Genomic DNA, 18,375 nt, shown 5'->3' with positions numbered 1-18,375 from the left:
ATTATTCAGCAATAAAATGTAGTGAGCTATCAAGCCACATAAAGACTTGGGGGAATCTTAAATATATATTGTTAACTGAAAAAAGCTAGTCTGAAAAAGTGACATATATGATTTCAACTATATGACATACTGTAAAAGGCAAAACTGGAGACAGTAAAAATATCATTGGTTGCCAGAGGCTGGGGAAGGAGGGAGGAAAGGACAAATAGATGAGGCATGGGGATTTTTAAGAGCAGTGAAATTATTTTTTATGATATTATAATGGTGAAGACACAACATTATGCATTTGTCAAAACTCATAGACTGTACAACACAAAGAATTAACTCTAATGTAAACTATGGACTTTAATTAAAAATAATACATTAATATTGGCTTGTCAGTTATAAAAAGGGAATAAAGGGTAGATTTTGAAGCTTTTTTACTACTCCTTTCAGGTTTTTAGCACTGAACTGACATTTTGACTTTTTGATGCAATTATAAAAGAGGGTGCATTTCTGTAAAACATGTCTAAATTGCCTCATAGTATATGTCCAATCACTGAAACCCCTGTTAATTTGTCTAAAATAATAGTATGCGGGGTTGCCCAGTGATTAGGACTCCACGCTTCCATTGCAGGGGGCACGGGCTCAACCCCTGCTCTGGGAATTAGGACAGAGGAATCTGTCGTGCTACCATCCATGAGGTTGCAAAGAGTTGGGCTACCATCCATGAGGTCGCAAAGAGTTGGAGATGACCTAGCAACTGAACAACAAAGCCACGAGGTGTGGCCAAAAATAAATAAATTAATTTAAATTAGAAAATTAAATAACAGTGTGCTTTGTCCAGGACACTCACCTGTGCCTTACCAGAAATGAGATTTCAAGAGAGGCCCAGGTGGGCACAAGATTCATTTCATGATGAAACTTACCCAAATCATGTCACGGTCTTCTCAACATCACCCAGAAAAAAAATTTTCAATTTCTCATGGGGCTTCCTCAACAAGAGCACAAATTGTTTAGAGTGCTGGTTGGGAGTGTATGGAAATAGGTGTTTTCATAATGGGCTCCCCTGGGCCCATATGCAGATTCCAATTGGAGAAAGCCTGGGTGGTGGTGGCAGGCTTCGATTTGCCTCCCTGGGGTGGAGTCTTCCTTTGAGTACTGCCAGCCTGCTTCCCTACAGGCAGCACATACACAATAATGACATTGCCTGTGGTGCTACGGATACCAGATTTAAAGGGCCAGAGGCCATCAGCCAGGGCCCTTAACCTACCACTGAAGGTCCAGCAGCAATGGCAGAGGAGGGGGAATGGCCCGGCCCTTCACTTCATAGCAAGGAAGAGGGCTAGGAAGCAGAGGAGACTCTCCCAAAGCGAGATGGGAGAATCGATACCCTGACTCATTCTTTTCCCTCTCTCCAAGTTCCTGCCAATATCTCTCAGAAGCAGGAACCCTAAGGCCCTGTCCCACCCACCCCCAAACCCCCCAATCTGCCCTCAGCACTGAGTCTTGGCAATGGTTCTACAAGATATACTCAAGAAGATATTCACAGCAACCTGCAATTGCATACTTCCTGCTTTTAGAATCATAGGGTTATAATCTGGACTGAATCTCTTCAGAACTTCAACAAATGTACTTGTTCCACCAACAAGCATTAGCTCTGCTTTCTAATATAAAGGGAACATTTTGAACAGAAATTTGAAAGGATTTCATCATGATTTCTGATGACGAGACATTGTGTGGACCTTCTGCACTTCGGCCGCAGATGCGGTAATAACTTGGAAGTGCAGCCCATAATGATTCTGTGATCTATTCTTGAGACTTTACTGACACCTGGCTGCCTGGAATGATTGGAGCCAGTACAAATTTCACCGTCACTGACTCGAGTGTGCAAAAACGTAATTTTCTCTATTCTCCTATAATTGAGTGTAATCTCTGCCTTGAGTCTCCATTCTGCCTCAAAGCAGAGAACATTTAATCTAGTTACTCTCAGATAAATTCGTTTGAATTCAGTCATTCCGTAGTCAATTCAAGTTTATAATTCAGTCAAAATTAAGCTGAAAATGTCCTCTCTTATCCTTGCTGCCCCCTTCTCTTCCCTGATCTCAGCTCCCTTGGCACCTGCTTCTTACTCTTAGTCTGTGCTGTCTGGCTCTGGCTGCAGCAGATGACTCGAGCTCCTTTGGATAGTTTGTGGGACACCAGGGGACTCCCATTTAATCCTCTCAATTAAAAGGCTTCCCAGGTGGTGCTAGTGGTAAAGAACCTGCCTGCCAATGCAGGAGACATAAGAGAGGCAGGTTCAGTCCCTGGGTCGGGAAGATCCCCTGGAGCAGGGCATGGCAACCTACTCCAGTATTCTTGCCTGGAGAATCCCATGGACAGAGGAGCCTGGCAAGCTACAGTCCATAGGGTCGCACGGAGTCAGACACAACTGAAGTGACTTCACACGCATGCACGTCAAGAGGACAGCTCTATCCTCACCTGGTTTTCATACCTCATCCTGGGCCAACCCCCTGGGCTCTGTCTCTTTCTCAGCTCAGTTTGCTCCACGTGGAAGCCTTTGTGATATTGTGGGTGTCCTCCTTTGCCACTCTGACTTGTGGGAGATGGGAATGAGCAAGTCTCCATCCTCTTGCACCTCACATGCCTCACACCACACACCATTCCTACTCTGGCACAATGAGGTGACCTGATTTTAAGCACTTCTGTCCAAGGCTTTCTGGCTTGCTCTCTCTCCAACCTCAGTCTGTGGTTCAGGGAGGGGATGCAAGCACCTCTTCTCTCAGCACCCTCCAGATGACGCCGTGAGATGCATGGCGGAAATCTGATGAGTGTAAGGGAAGAGAAGAGCACATCCGTTGACATGCCACATTCCACTCTGCCACAGTATAGTCTGATTTGTTTCCATTCACTATTTTATCTTGTAAGATACAACTAACAGTATTAGATTACTTTTATTTTATGATTGAAACTGTCCAAGAAGAAATTTCTAAATGAGATTGTTTTTAACATATTTTGGGGAAACAGCTGTTTGTTGAAATGCCTGTTTATGGTTACCCCAGCATCCCAGCACCCCAAGTCCCCCTCTCCTCACATCTGACTGCTTATTTAAATATGTAGATTACTGAAGCATGGTGATCAAATTAGTATCCTCGCTTAACAGTCACACTTTTTATCCTCATGAACTTCAAAGCTCGTCTTTCACTAAGTGCTCACATACACATTTTCCAAGTCATCCCATTTGTTTGCCAGTTATTTGTGTAGCTCCCAAATAACTTAGTATCATACGTCAGCCAGTTCACTTCCATTTCGAGAATTCCTCAAAATATTAAAGCCAGTCCCAGAAATTTCCATGAGAGGCCATAAGTTACAGTTATCCATCTTGAAATGTGTCCACTGTTAGCTGTTTCAGAAATAAAGCTCGATCTAGTCAAGCCACATCCTCCCATTTCATGGGAACTCAACTTAAAAAAAAAAAAAAATGCTTCCTAAAAAGAAAAGAATCTGCCTGCCAACGCAGGGGGCATGAGTTTGATCCCTGATCTTGAAAGATTTCACATGTCATGGAGCAACTAAAGCCCACACGCCATAACTACTGGAACCCATGCACTACAACTACTGAAGCTCACCCCACAACAAGAGAAGCCACCGCAGTGGGAAGCAGATGCTCCTCAATGAAGCCGCAGCTGGAGGAAGCCCACACCCAGCAACGCAGACCCAGTGCAACCAACAACAAGGAAACAATAATAATAAGCAACAAAAAATAAACAAGTAAAAAAATGAGCAATAATAAAAGAAAAAGAACACTATAATAATAACTCCCTGAATATAAATTTGTCCAGGTATTTTACTAAGTATAAAGTTGGCATTTCTAAACATGACAACAGAGATAGAAATTATAAAGAAAGACTGATAGAACTGATCATGTGAAATGAAAACGTCTGTGTCCCTCCAAAATACCATAAACAAAATTAAAAGGAAAAGAGAAAACTTTTTAAAAACTTACTGGCAGTGTGACAACTTATATGATCAGTCAAAATGTTAATATGGCCAACAAAATATATAATTTTTAAAATATACCAACTTTTTAATAAACTCATAAATGCAAATGAAAATGAGATGCCATTTTTCCTGTTTAAATTCAGGAGATATTTTTTTAAAGGATAATATCCAGTGTTGGAAAATTTACAGTAAAGTAGACACATAGTCACACTGCTGCCGAGAATGTTAACTGGTAAAATGTTTCTGAAGAATAACTTCACAATTTATACCAAAAACCTTAAAAATATTTATATCCATGGGGAGTGTAAGTCCCTTCTCCCTAAGGGACTGCTCAGAATATTTCCAAAGAGTAGAGAGAATTTGAGGGAATAACTACAACTGAGCAACCTGATGCGCTCTGCATCAGTCAGGTCAACACCAACATCATGGTCGTCAGCATCAAGGTCAACATCAACAGCCATAAGTCATGTTGCCAGTACATATCCTTGATACGATGCAATAAAAAAGGCACATTACCTCTATGATTTTCCTTTCAAAACCCCCCAGCCCCTGTCTAACCATGAGAAAAACATTAGACAGAACTCAACTGAGGGACAGCCTACAAGGTGACCAGGACTTAACTGGCAAGATCGCTAAACACAAGGCAAGTCTGAGAAACTGTTAGAGTCAAGAGGAGCCTAAGAAGCTGTGATAACTAAATGTGATATGGTGCTCTGAATGCGGTCCTGAAAAAGGACGTCAGGTAAGAACTAAGGAAATCTGAATAAAGTGTGGATTTTAGTTATAATCATGTGTCAATGTTGGTTCCTTAATTAATAACAACTGTATCACACTAATGTAAGAGACTAACAATAGGGAAAACTGAGTGCTGGGGGAGGGGCATATACAGGAACTCTCTGCTCAGTTTCCAAGTAAACTTAAAACTGTTCTAAAAACTAAAGTCAATTTTTTAAAATTTATGTTCTTTGGCTAAGCAATTCCACATTTCAGAATTTAGTCTGAGAAAATAATCACAAATGTGAGCATGGATTTACCTACAAGGACATTTCAAGAATACTTCGATAAAAATAACCTATCAATGGTAAGAGTCCGGCAAAAGAAGCTATCATTTCTCTGCTCAATGGAATATTGTGTAGCCATTAAAAGTGCTGTAAAGAATACCTGATTATATGAGTATAAATTCATGATACAGTAAGAGATAAGCTAGGTGCCAAATGGTAAGTACAGCAGAATCTGCCTTTATTGAAAAGGATAGATAGATAGATAGATAATCATTTTTATTTCCCTTTGAGCTTATCTGTATTTTCTAAACGCTTACATTTGCATATACTGCTCTTTTGTTGTGGTAAAATGCACATAAAACAACATTTGTCATTTTGACCTCTTCAGGCATTCAGTACCTTCACAATGTTAATGCAACCATCACTAAGTTCTAGTTCCAGAATCTTCTCATCACCACAAAAGGAAACTTTTTACCCCTTAAGTAGTCACTCCCATTCTCCCCTCACCCCAGCCCCTGACAACCATTAATCTGCTTTCTCTTTCTATGGATTTGCCTATTCTGGATATTTCATGTAAATGGAATCAGATATGACCTTTTGTATCTAGCTTCTTTCACATAGCATGTTTTCAAGGTTTAACATGTTACAATGTTATCAACACTTCACTCTTTCTATGACTGAATAATATTCCATTGGATGACTATACCACATTTTGCTTATTCCTTCGTCAGTCGATGGACATTTCTATTGTCTCCACCTTTATCTATAGTGTTATAGTGAATAGTGCTGCTATGAATATTCATATACAAGTTTCTATAATAAATAAAAATATACCATTCTTAAAAAATAATATCTCTCTAGTCTCATCAGGCTGCCATATCAATATACGATAGATGGGGTGGCCTTAGTAACAAATTTATTTTCCCACAGTTCTGGAGACTAGAAGTCCAAGATCCAAAGTTTCAGCTGATTCAGTTTTTAAATATCAAGTATTTTAATTATCACCTGCCTTATTTGTTCTCCAATTATCCTTAGATAATTAACCTCCCTTAAACATTACTGTAAATACTTGGCTGTTCGGAGGGAGGCTGTTTTTGTCTTAATAATTCTAAATTTATAAAAGCAATGCATTCAAAAAGTTGTGAATGAACAGGAATGAAATTTCCCAGGTTAGGTTATATGCAGTGGCTGGCGTTTCATCCCCCAGTCAGCACAGACAAGCCATTCTTATGGATGTAAAATGTTAAAGAGAGAGAGAACTGAATCTGCTGTCTGCTCTTCAGTCCAAGGGCAATTGCTCAGAAAATATTACAGTATTTAAATATAAGGATAAATGCACAGAGTAGGCTACGATGTTACAAAAACTCTCTCTACTTGCTTTTCGAACCCTGAGAAATCGTGAGACTGGCTCCTCACCCACATTCCACCATGAATTCACGTCATCACCCAATGTCTTTCCCCAAATGTGCCAAATACACAAAACCAAAAATAACAAGAGTAAAGAGTCTATTTTGAGAAGTTTGTACAACTAGCAGCCAAGATCTTTCCAAGGCCCAGGGTACATATGTTTTAAAGTAAATATACAAGTAAACAACTAGTGTCTTCAAGTCAAGAAATTAGATTCTGCTATTTCCCTACTGGGAATTAACGTGGTCCCACAGCTGATCTGCTTGTTAACACAATTTTTCTAAGGGTCCTTCTAATAACATGTGAGCAGTGATCTGACAGTTAGGAAGAATCTTGATTAATTCCTCCTCCATGTGCTGTATTCTGACTTCAAAGCCAGGAGCCCTTCCCCTGCACCATCCCTGTATTATAGGAGGAGAGACTGAGATCTGGAAGTCAAAGGCAATAAGCTAGGGATTTTTCTTGGGCTTGAGAAGTGGAAGAAAGCTCAGAAGTGAAGAAAGGAAGGGATCCATTCACCCAGTGAATCAAGGACTTTTCAGTACAGAGTATCCTTTACAACCATCTCAGGCACCAACTCCCAGAGATATTAGGCTTAATTTAATCTTTCCTCTCTTCCTGGTGTGGGGTCTTGTCTAATGATAATGCTAAACTCTATTTTGCGTATGTTCAGTTTCTCAACCTGCTCCTCCCGAAGCATGAGCTACATATAGTATAATTAATGAAGATATGTGAAGTGTTTGCAACAGAGCCTGAAACATTCATGACAATAAATATCATCATCATCATCTCAAAGTCACTAAGATTGTTCACCTCTTAGTTTAATTTATGTGCATGAATTGTCTTCACATTAAATAGTAAAATCTTCTTCTGATTTAAAAAATAGTATGATAACTAACTACTGCATTAAGAAGTTGGAAGAGCATGAAAGTATTGTATAATCTGATTGATGTTTGTACTATCTGAGCTGAAATCAGATCAAAAAGTCTGGACCAATTGAGGGGGCTTTTATATTACAGGGTTTAAGATTGGGAATATCCTAATGACCACTCGTAAGGAAGGGATGGCAATCAGACTTCTACATCATTGCTCTGAAGGAAAATACTTTGTTTTCTGTTAAGGCCAAACTATTACAGAACCACAGTCTTAACAACAAGGTTGTTAGAGTCAGAAGGGACCTTGGTGTTAGAGTCAGAACAGACCTTGGAAATCATCTGTGAAATGACTCAAGGATTGTGACAGCCCAGAGCTGGGCACAGGTGGCTAAGTCCCAACACATCTTTACTAAATCCCTTCACAAGGTATTTTACAGGAAAACCCATATGTTAAGCAGAGAAAAGTGGAAGTGGTCAGTTAAAGCTGAAGTGTCCCTGAGACCACTCAATGGCTCCTGAGGGCACTTTGAAAATCATCAACACACTTCCACCTGCTGATTTTGAGCTTTCACAGCAGACAGCCTGAAACAGTGGGAATACCCAGAGCCTGAGAGTCGGCCAGACCTGAGGTTGAAGCCCAGCTTCACCGCTTCATTAAGATGTTTGTCTCTGCCTCGGACACTAGCTTTTCACACAAATCCTGTATATTTGGTCACTTTTTTTTTTTTTATCCACCTATGCCATGGGGTAGGTATGTGGGGTTACATCTATATGCATTTCTATGAAGGATTTCACACTGAGAAACATCTGCCTCAGGAAAGGAAAATTAGCAAATTCATGACCTGTGCTTTCTTTTATACATATAGACTCTTGGATATTTACCTTTTTGTTAAAATAAGAGGTTGTTGCCTTCACTATACACATCACTGTCTTTCCCTCAAGTGTGGTAAAACACTGCTGCTGCTGCTGCTAAGTCGCTTCAGTTGTGTCCGACTCTGTGTGACCCCATAGACAGCAGCCCACCAGGCTCCCTCGTCCCTGGGATTCTCCAGGCAAGAACACTGGAGTGGGTTGCCATTTCCTTCTCCAATGCATGAAAGTGAAAAGTGAAAGTGAAGCCACTCAGTCGTGTTTGACTCTTAGCGACCCCATGGACTGCGGCCCACCAGGCTCCTCCGTCCATGGGAAAACACTATAACATGGAAAATGTCTATAATATGTTTAAGTTAATGCAGATAACACAATGGCCTAATGATTAGCCCCTATGTAAAATATAAGCACAAAAAAAGAGAAGGAAATAAAAATTTAAATTAAAAGGTATGTAAAATACAAGCTTTTTGATGAAATCAACATGTCTTACTTTAAAATATCACTGGAAACAGAAGTTTACTTTACCAGTTAGAGACTTTAATTGATAGTTAGTATGAAGCCATTTGTGCTCCCTGGTGGCTCAGCAGTAAAAAATCCACCTGCAATGCAGGAGATGTGAGTTCGATCCCTGGGTGGGGAAGATTCCCTGGAGGAGGGAATGGCAGCCCACTCCAGTATCCTTACCTGGAATATCCCATGGACAGAAGAGCCAGTTCAAAGAGTTGCAAAGACTTAGACACAACATGAAGCAACTTCACGCACACACGCATGAAGCCGTTTACCATATTCGGTTTCCTGGCCCCAGCCACCACTCTGGCTGGCAAGAGCCCTGGGAGGTGAGCCAGCTGAGGGCCAGAGAACCAGCCATCTGGGCTGAGTGCAGAGGTGGCAGAGCTTGGGACTTCCTGTGGGTCTAGGATTCACACTAAGGGTCATTTGAAAGTCTCTACCTGGAGACAGACTTTAAACCAGCGACCACCAGCCAAGCCGTCAATCCAAAGGGCCTTATAAGAGACAGAGACAATTTGGAAGGGCAACCTGGAGAACTTCTTTGGGCTGCAGAACAAATCCAGAGTTGCTTCTCACTACTTTGCTTAGGTTAGGGTTGTTTCTAACCCTAACCCTGTAGCCTTCCCTCTGGTGGGACCCGTCTGGTTTCTTTTCACTCAGCATACCAATTTTTAAGCTTATGTTGTTACATATTCAATAGTTTGTTCCTTTTATTGTTGGCAAGTATTCCAACGCCAAATTTATGTATTTCCCTATTAACAGACAGTTGGATAGTTTCCAATTTGAGGCTATTATGAATAAAGCTAGTAGGAATATTCTTGTACCAGTCTCTTTTGTGGACCTTGGCATTCAACACTCTTGAGTAAATCCTTAGGAATAGAAATGATGGGTCAGGAGATGGGTATATGCTTAACTGCTTTCCAAAGAAATTGGGTCATTTTACATTCCCACTCAAAGCAATTCTTCTCCCTTTTTTTAATTTGAAGCAACACAAGTTTGAAAAGGAAGAAAAACAAAAGTGAGTCTTAATGAAAAATGAGAGGCAGTGAAGAAAGTGCTTCCTAAATTATTTGGAATAGTCAAGAAAACCTGTCTATAAGGCACAAAGCTGTTTGACAGCTGATCCTCCAGGAAAATACTTTTATTTTGATCATTGGTTTGGAAATAATTTTAGCCACTTAGATCAAAAGTTTTCACAAAGATGATTCAAGCAAAAGCCCAAGAGGAGAAGAACTTACATAAAGAACCCTTCAGATGAGCGTGGCACTGTGTTAAATGCAAGAGAGAGAACTCTTCCCACTTGGCATGCTTGTTTACTGGGCCAGCCGAGGCTCTGACAAATGAAACAACGTTTTGATGCCTAACACAGTTCGCCCCCAGGCAGTGAGTCAGCTTTGTGTTTCCCACGAGCTTTGCTTCAAATAAACAGATCAGAGAACTTTATTAATTATGCACTCTGGGGCATAGGGCTGTGATAGACACCAGGTTCTGCACACAGCCTGGTAGCCAGTCTTGAGCTTGCTCCCGGCAGAAAAGGGATCCCTAAGTCCTAAAACCTACAGTTATTTTTGTTGGTTGTACAGCACTCAGTAAGAGAAAATGAAAGCAATAAAGGCAGAATGTAACTCCATTCTCAGTAACTTTAGGAGGTGCTCCATGCAATCTTTTTTTTCTATTAGGAAAATTAAACATTGTCAATCAGCTGAATATCCCCAAATCTGAAGCCTGTCTCTCTCCTACAGTTGGTGGGAATTATTGTGCTTCCCTGGTGGCTCAGACGGTAAAGCGTCTGTCTGCAATGCAGGAGACCCGGATTTGATCCCTGGGTGGGGAAGATCCCCTGGAGAAGGAAATGGCAGCCCACTCCAGTATTCTTGCCTGAAAAATCCCGTGGATGGCGGAGCCTCGTAGGCTACTGTCCATGGGGTCGCAAAGAGTCAGACACGACTGAGCGACTTCACTTACTTTCAATTGTGTGCTTAAAAACAGAAAAATGGCACAAGGAGGTCTCAGAGAAGTCCTGGGGCAGCAGTGTTGCTGCTCAGCAGTCCTGAGCAAAGGGGTTGCACAGACGCAGAGCGGCAGAAACCTGATCTGGGCCTCCAAGCCTTAGTAGGCAGTTATTTCCAGACAACTCCCGAAAGGACTGGGGCTTGGTCCTGGGCAAACTAGTGAATTTTCTCATGACTTTTATTATTATAAGTGGCTGAGATGCCGGGGGAGAGGAATAAGGAATTCTTTTCTTTTCTTTTGAGTACCTATCACTTGCAAGGCACTGTGCCAAGCACTTGCTGCTGCTGCTGCTAAGTCACTTCACTTACCTCGCATTAATTAACTTAATCCCCACAACAGCTCCAGGTGGTAGGTGCCACTATCTCCATTTCAGAGATGAGTTTTGCCCCAGGGAAGTTAAATAACTTGTGGAAATTCCCCCATCTTAAAGGAGAAGAGTCAATATTTAAACCCAAGTCTTCCTACTCCAAATGTCTGCTCTACACTTTATGGATGGCAAGTGAGGTGAAAGTCGCTCAACTCTTTCCAGCTCTTTGTGACCCCATGGACTATACAGTCCATGGAATTTTCCAGGCCAGAATACTGGAATGGGTAGGCTTTTCCTTCTCTAGGGGATCTTCCCAACCCAGGGATCAAACCCAGGTCTCCTGCATTGCAGGTGGATTCTTTACCAGCTGAGCCACAAGTGAAACCCTATGGGCAGCAAAGACAGTTTTAAAGAAGTTTTTAAATGGGCAGCTGCTACCTTAGCTATGGGCAAGAGCACCAGGTTCAGATTGAGAAGCTGGGGTTGAAAGGAAAACACATTTTTCCCTTAAGTTCTATTCATAACTGCTCTCCACTGCCCCCACTTTAGCTTCTTTTCCTATCAGTTCAGCTCAGTTCAGTCTCTCAGTTGTGTCTGACTCTTTGCAACCCCATGGACTGCAGCACGCCAGGCTTCCTTGTCTATCACCAATTCCCGGAGCTTACTCAAACTCATGTCCATCAAGTCAGGGATGCCATCCAACCATCTCATCCTCTGTCATCCCCTTCTCCACTCCCCCCACCCCCACCTTCAATCTTTCCCAGAATCAGATTCTTTTCCAGTGAGTCATTTCTTCACATCTGGTGGCCAAAGTATTGGGGTTTCAGCTTTAGCATGAGTTCTTCCAATGAATATTCAGGATTGATTTCCTTTAGGATTGACTGGTTGGATCTCCTTGCAGTCCAAGGGACTCTCAAGAGTCTTCTGCAGCACCACAGTTCAAAATCACCAATTCTTTGGCACTCAGCTTTCTTTATAGTCCAACTCTCACATCCATACATGACTACTGAAAAAACCATAGCTTTGACTAGATGGACCTTTTTTGGCAAAGTAATGTCTCTGCTTTTTAATATGCTGTCTAGGTTGGTCATAGCTTTCCTTCCAAGGAGCAAGCGTCTTCTAATTTCATCTGCCATGATTTTAGAGCCCAAGAAAATGAAGTCTCTCACTGTTTGCATTGTTTCTCCATCTATTTGCCATGAAGTGATGGGACTGGATGCCATGACCTTAGTTTCTGAATGTTGAGTTTTAAGCCAACTTTTTTACTCTCCTCTTTCACATCAAGAGACTCTTTAGTTCTTCTTCACTTTCTGCCATAACGGTGGTATCATCTGTATATCTAAGGTTATTGATATTTCTCCTGGCAATCTTGATTCCAGCTTGTGCTTCCTCCAGCCCAGCATTTCTCATGATGTTCTCTGCATATAAATTAAATAAGCATGGTGACAATATACAGCCTTGGTGTACTCCTTCCCCAATTTGGAACTAGTCTGTTGTTCCATGTACAGTTCTAACTGTTGCTTCTTGACCTGCATAGAGATTTCTCAGGAGGCAGATCAGGTGGTCTGGTATTCCCATCTCTTTAAGAATTTTCCACAGTTTGTTTGTTCTCTTTTCCTATGAGAAAGGTTTAATAAAAACTGTTTTCCTGTGAGAGCATTGCCTCCCTGAGCAGCTATAGTCCACAGTAACTGGCCTTGAGCCGGTGGTGAGTTTTTCTGCTTTCCCCTCCAGGCCTCCAAGCAATCTACCTTCCTTTTCTAGTGTAAAGGAAAGCCACCTGACCTTCTTTATTCCCCGTCTTATTTAGAGATGTTCACCAGCACTATAAAGTCGTGGTCTATTTTATAAGCCACACAAACAGCAATGCATCACTTCAGTTCCCATCTATTGTGTGTTTTGGGGTCCTCTGGGTAGTAACAGGTTGGAGCCTGCTGTGCCTTTATTAAACTGTGAAGGTCACTTCTCTTTAAGGATCTGTCATCAGTGAGCCCTTTACTTCCTCTCCACAAATGTGTCTCTTCCAGAGCCTTTTGCAATTATGGCTCGTTTCTCTAGGTTTCATATGGCAGGCATCTGAGCAGAATTAAAAGCATAAGCACGTGCAAAAATAATCCGCTTCCCAAGATAGTAAATGCTGAGAAGTTCTATATTAGAACACACTGTGAGTGCTGACTGGCTGGGGCATGATTAACCTAATAGGCTTAAAGTTCCACTTGCCATGCACATCTGTTAGGACACGAGCAACACTCAGAGGCCCATAATCCACGAGACTGAAGTCCTTTAGAATTGCCCTGTTGCTTACTAGCAGCAGAGGGCTCAAACCTTAGAACATCACCAGGAGAGCAGCATTACTACCTCTGCAAGATGGGGCCAAGGAAGTGAAGAGAGCTGGTTGCAAGTTTAGGACATTGCATCGGACTTCAAAGGATTCTGACCTGCAGATTGCCTGGATGGACTAGTAAGACTGCCTTCTGTTTCTATTTTGAATATGATTCTCTGAAAACTGTGAGGGTTGCAGGTGGGAGATGACGACAGGCTGACATCATGGGATGCACACCTTCCCACAGTGATCTTGTTAACAGTGTTGCCAAGAGTGGCATCCAGTTTTTTAAAAAGCCCAAAGCAATTCTGCCAGCACATCAGAGGGCCAGTGAAAGAGGCTCCCTCCCTTTGCTGGTTCAAAGTTCCACCTGCTATGACCCTGGAGGGGGCTCATCACAGGGACAACGGGCAGAAGAGGAACAGCCTAGTCCCAGGTGGACCCAGACTGTGGCTGACAGTCTCTGTCAGCTCACCAGGGATCCCACTGCAGGCAAAGCAAAAGATATGGAGAGACTGATCCCAGAAACCAAAACCTCCCCATCCCAGCTGAACAAATCACAAAGCTGCATGGCTACGGACATTCCATTCAAGAGACAGAGCTCCCATGGGTCACAAGGGGCAGCCTTTTCCGGGGAAGAGAGTGAAGAAAGTATTACCCAGGAGACTTCCAAATGGGCAAAGGGACCAAAGTGTCACAGGTCAAGCAAACAGGGCCATTACCGCCAAACCATCCTTCCTGCCCACGAGTCTGAAGACAAGGTGGACTTCCCCGACCCCCTGGTGAAGGCCCACCAGCGCACTTACACCTATCTGCATGCCTGCCTCTCCAAATATGAAGCAGTTCTGAGCATCACCCATCAGGCCACCCAGACCCAGGAGCTGCTGCAGCCCATGGTCAGCTTCCTGATGCTGTGTTTTGATGAGGTCAACCAGCTCTTGGAGGAGATCTCCAAGGATGGAGACAAGCTCCTCCAGGAGGTTCGGAAGGATCTGGCTTGGCCGTTGAAGAAAGGAGAGCCCCAGGAGCAGCCAGATCTCCTGCAGCAGCTTCTGCAGTACACAGTCAGCAAGCTGCAGGAGCTCAGCAGCACAGTGTCCTTGCTCACCAGCAGCCTCTTGGAGGGCTCCGGCAGCTACCTCAACGCTGCTGCAGCCCACCTGGGGAACAAGCTGAGCACAAAGAGGGGCGCGGATGAACACCTCCTCAGGGCTCTGGGGCACCTGGAGAGCTTGGCGAGCAGCCACAGCGACCCTGAAGCATGGGATCTACCCCTGTGCTCTGAGGACAGTGGCATCGGTGCAGACAATGAGTCCGTGCAGCTAGCAGACAAGCTGGGCAAGCAAGCCAGCTGGGACTTAATGCCGGAGGCTGCAGAGTGGAGGCCAGCGATTTCACCCACAGTGGAGGCCAGGCTGTCAGGACACACCTGGCAGCAAAGTCCATTCCGGATGGGTTTAGACGGACCCCAGGACTGCCCACTCTCAAGGCCTCTCACAGCTAAGGTTCATCCAGCAGTGCAGGGTGGATCAGGGAGCCCCTGGTCCTCTGTTGCAGGCCCAGAAAATACTGCCTCCAGGCCTTGGGGGCTAGGCCAAAGTGCTCCGTGTGGTCCCCCTGGGATGGGGACTTCCGGTGAAGCACACCTTTCTAAAGGCTCCAGGTGCATGGACGCTCCATCCTTCAGTGAAGGTGAGGACAGCAGCTCAGAGGAGGAGGAGGACAAAGGGAGCTGCATGAGCCCATGCACCTGGCGGAAAAACGCTTCCCATCCAAGGCCATGGTCTTCACCTGCCAGTGCTGAAAGCCCATTTCAGCCACACCTCCGGAGACTCAGGAGCCCCCAGGCCCGGGAGATGGTTCTGAAGATGAAGGAAGCGATCAGTGAAAAGATCAAGTTTGTTCCTGTGCCCTCTGAGCACCAGGACTGGATGGAGGAAGAGGAGAGGACCACGGTGCCCCCAAGACCCAGCACGGCCAGCGGCAGCAGGAGGGCCCCCTCGAGGCAGAGGAGGTCCCAGTCCGAGGGGTGTCTGAAGAGCCACACAGAAGATACCACCCTCCAGGAGCTGCGGAGGGTCCAGAGGGACCTCAGCCAGAGGCTGGAGGCGTTTTACAGCCTGGGCACCCGATGGCAGGGGCAGAGCCAAGAGCCAGTCACGCAGCCCAGAGCTGCAACGCTGAGGCCTGACAACCGCTGCTGGGTGGTTCCAAGCAGTGCCATCAGCAAGCTAAAGTCATCCTTCACCAAGAACTTCAGCATTTTGCCAAGTCAGGACAAGAGCATCCTGCAGAAGTGCTGCTCCCGCCCTGAGGGAGAACAGCCTGGGCAGGGAAAAGCTGAGGGGCTCCCAAGCATCATCCCACCGGGCGAGAGGGCCCATGAGGCTCCAGCAGTCAGGGACCAGACCATCAGGAGCTGTCCCACCAGAACATCAGTCAAGAAACTCATTGAAACCTTCAGTCCCACCCAGAGTCTAAGGACACTGGGGGATTCCCAGGACTCGGGGCCAAGCCCCTGCCCCAAGAAGTGGGGGGTCCCCAGCATGCCTCCCAGATTCCCCATTTACAGAGGGCTGGCCCCATTGTATCCAAAGCCTCGGATTTCTCCAGCAGTGGGTGGAGAATCTCTCAGGATGGGCCCAGGCTGGAGGCCCTTAGCTCCTACCTTTCCCCCTCTGCTCACAGCTGAAGCAACCAAGAGTGAGGACCTCAACTGGGAAACAGAGGAGAACCCAGAGGATCTCCCTCCACCGCCTCTGGAAATTCTGATGGACCAATCATTCACTTCTCTGGAACCCCCAGAGAGCAACAAGCCGGCAGAGAGCCCCCTTGAAGGGACCCACGTGCCAGGGCTGGGAGGGACTGGCTCTGCCCAGAGAACGTGGGCTTCCCCAAGACTAAGGGTCTCCATGAGCCCCACTGACTTGCTGCCCAGCAAGAGCACCGCCACCCTCACCAGGGCCCGCAGCACAGAACCAGAGAACAGCAAGGGCAGCTGCAATACCGGAAAGCTCGCCTTGGACTTCAACCACCCACCAGCAGCTAGCGGAAACCCAGAGGTGCAGAGCAGCAGGGCGCAGAGTCAGGTACGGGCAGACCGGGCCTCAGGCCTCTCCAAGCCTCCCCGGAAGGTCATCCACTGGCTCCATTCCAGCCACACATCTGGGCAGAACAGGATCTCAGAACCCAGCCTGACCAAGCCAATGCGGGGACCACATTCTCCTGAGGCCCCAAGGCAGACCCAAGGCCGAAGCCCTGTGCTAGTCAGGAAGGCCTCTCCCACAAGGGCACACTGGACGCCCAGAGTGGACAAGAGGCACTCGGGCCTGCCCTCCACTCACAGATCTGCCCAGCCAAGTGCACCCTGTGTACATGGGTCCCCTAGCCCACCCCTCAGCCCTCCAGTGAGTCCCAGGGGGCTAAGCCCCCCAACAGTGAAGAAACGAGCTTCCCCTCCCCTCCAGCACAAGCTGCCCAGCCCTCCCTCAGCAAGCCCACTCGCTCAGCACAAGATCTCCAGTCCCCCTCCCCAGCGCACAGAAGCCGGTTCCCTGGCCTCTGGCCCCTCCCCCTCTCCCCCAGCATCTCCCAGTCAGGGGCCCAAGGAAACACAAGATTCTGAAGACAGTCGGGCAGCCACAGCATCCGGAAACACACGTTCCATTTTCTGCCCAGCCACCTCCTCTCTGTTTGAAGCTAAACTACCATTCTCAACAGTACATCCACTCACCCCATCATCACTGCCCCCTGAAGCTGGGGGGCCTCTTGAGACCCCCACAGGAGGCTGGAGGGGCAGCTCAGGGCCACGAATGAGGACGGATTCACAGCGAGGGACAACTCTGTGTGCCCTGAACCCTCAACCTTTCATCCGAAGGACAGCCTCTGACCCCCGGCCGGGCGTCCGCCTTCACCTGCCTGTCCCGGGCGCCACCAGCAGTGCTTGTGAATCCCAGCATGGCCAGAGCAGGTAAGGAGAGTCCTGTGGTTTGGGGAACAGAGCTGAGGGGCCCTTAGGATCATCTGGGTCAGTAGTTTTCAAACTGTGCTCCAAGAGAAGAACAAGATGGAAAGGGGGTATCAAGATATCTGGTCTCCCAGTACCCCAACCTGAAGCAACAATTTTTCCTCTGTTACACGTTTCAGGTCCCCATGAAAGATTTCATTGCAAGAGGCTCTGCTGTAATACAAATAAAGTTTAAAACAACCACGTTGGTCCAGCCACATATGCCCCTCATTTCACATGTGGGGAGATTGAGATGAAGCGACTTGGCCCCCAAAGTTGAGTCCTGTTACCTGTCCGGAGCCAGCAGCTTGATTCCTGTCCTTTCTGGTTTACACCAGTAGACCAGCGTCTTAGCGGGAGGTGCTTTGGGTCCCAGGACTTTCTTTAAACTCTTTAAAACCGAGACCCTCAAGGGGCCTTTGTGCATTGCATCTATCGCTTTTTACTGCATTACAATTGAGAGATGTCTAGAGTGTTTATTAATTTTTAAAATGCCCCATTCTACGTTAACATAAATAATATAACGAAAAGTAACTATTTTTTTTGCAACAAAAAAAATTGAGTGAGCAGAGTGACACTGTCTTTAGTTTTGCAAACCTCTTTAGTGTGTGGGCTTCACAGAAAGACAGCTGGGTTCTCAGACCTTCATCTGCAGGCAATCTGTTGTGATGTCACACATCCTGTAGTCTGGAAAACTCCACTCTGCATTCATGAAAGAATGAGTGGAAAAGGCACATAACATCTTAATATTGTTATGGACACAGTTTTGACAACTTAGACACAACACCTTCCTTGAAAAGTTCTGGGAGGCAGCCAGGGGACACACTTTAAGAACGGCTGATCCTGGAGGTATTGAGTATAAAAGTTTGGCTTCCTCTTACTCCTGAGGACGCCCAATCCTGCCTCCTTCTCCGTCTCCCCTTTCAGAGTGCGTAGAGGAAGAACAAGACTTTCCATGAGCACTGAGCTCGAGAACGCAGGCAGAAGGGCCCCCCTGCCTGCCCTGGGCTGGCTGAGTTCCGAGTGCGCATTTCTCATGAAGGGCGGCTGCTGGGCATGTCCTTGGCCCAGCCACACAG

At 45.6% G+C, this 18,375-nt stretch overlaps 2 protein-coding genes across 2 annotated transcripts in view; one reads left to right on the top strand and one right to left on the bottom strand.

The window, feature by feature from the left end:
- Window positions 1–8,858, bottom strand: part of CLIP4 (CAP-GLY domain containing linker protein family, member 4) — an 86,423-nt gene extending 77,565 nt beyond the window's left edge. The window contains exon 1 of the mRNA XM_010840677.1: window positions 8,822–8,858. The gene's annotated coding sequence lies outside the window, so the exon portion shown is untranslated. The remainder of the gene's footprint in view (window positions 1–8,821) is intronic.
- Window positions 8,859–13,514: 4,656 nt separating this feature from the next.
- LOC104989136 (chromosome unknown open reading frame, human C2orf71) overlaps window positions 13,515–18,375 on the top strand; it is an 8,527-nt gene continuing 3,666 nt past the window's right edge. The window contains exon 1 of the mRNA XM_010840703.1: window positions 13,515–17,260. Within this exon, the coding sequence (XP_010839005.1) occupies window positions 13,515–17,260 (3,746 nt within the window). The remainder of the gene's footprint in view (window positions 17,261–18,375) is intronic.

This window comes from Bison bison, unplaced genomic scaffold (genome assembly GCF_000754665.1).
Source record: "Bison bison bison isolate TAMUID 2011002044 unplaced genomic scaffold, Bison_UMD1.0 scf7180017864145, whole genome shotgun sequence".
NCBI classification, from domain to species: domain Eukaryota; kingdom Metazoa; phylum Chordata; class Mammalia; order Artiodactyla; family Bovidae; genus Bison; species Bison bison.
This window is presented reverse-complemented; position numbering and strand designations above follow the sequence as displayed.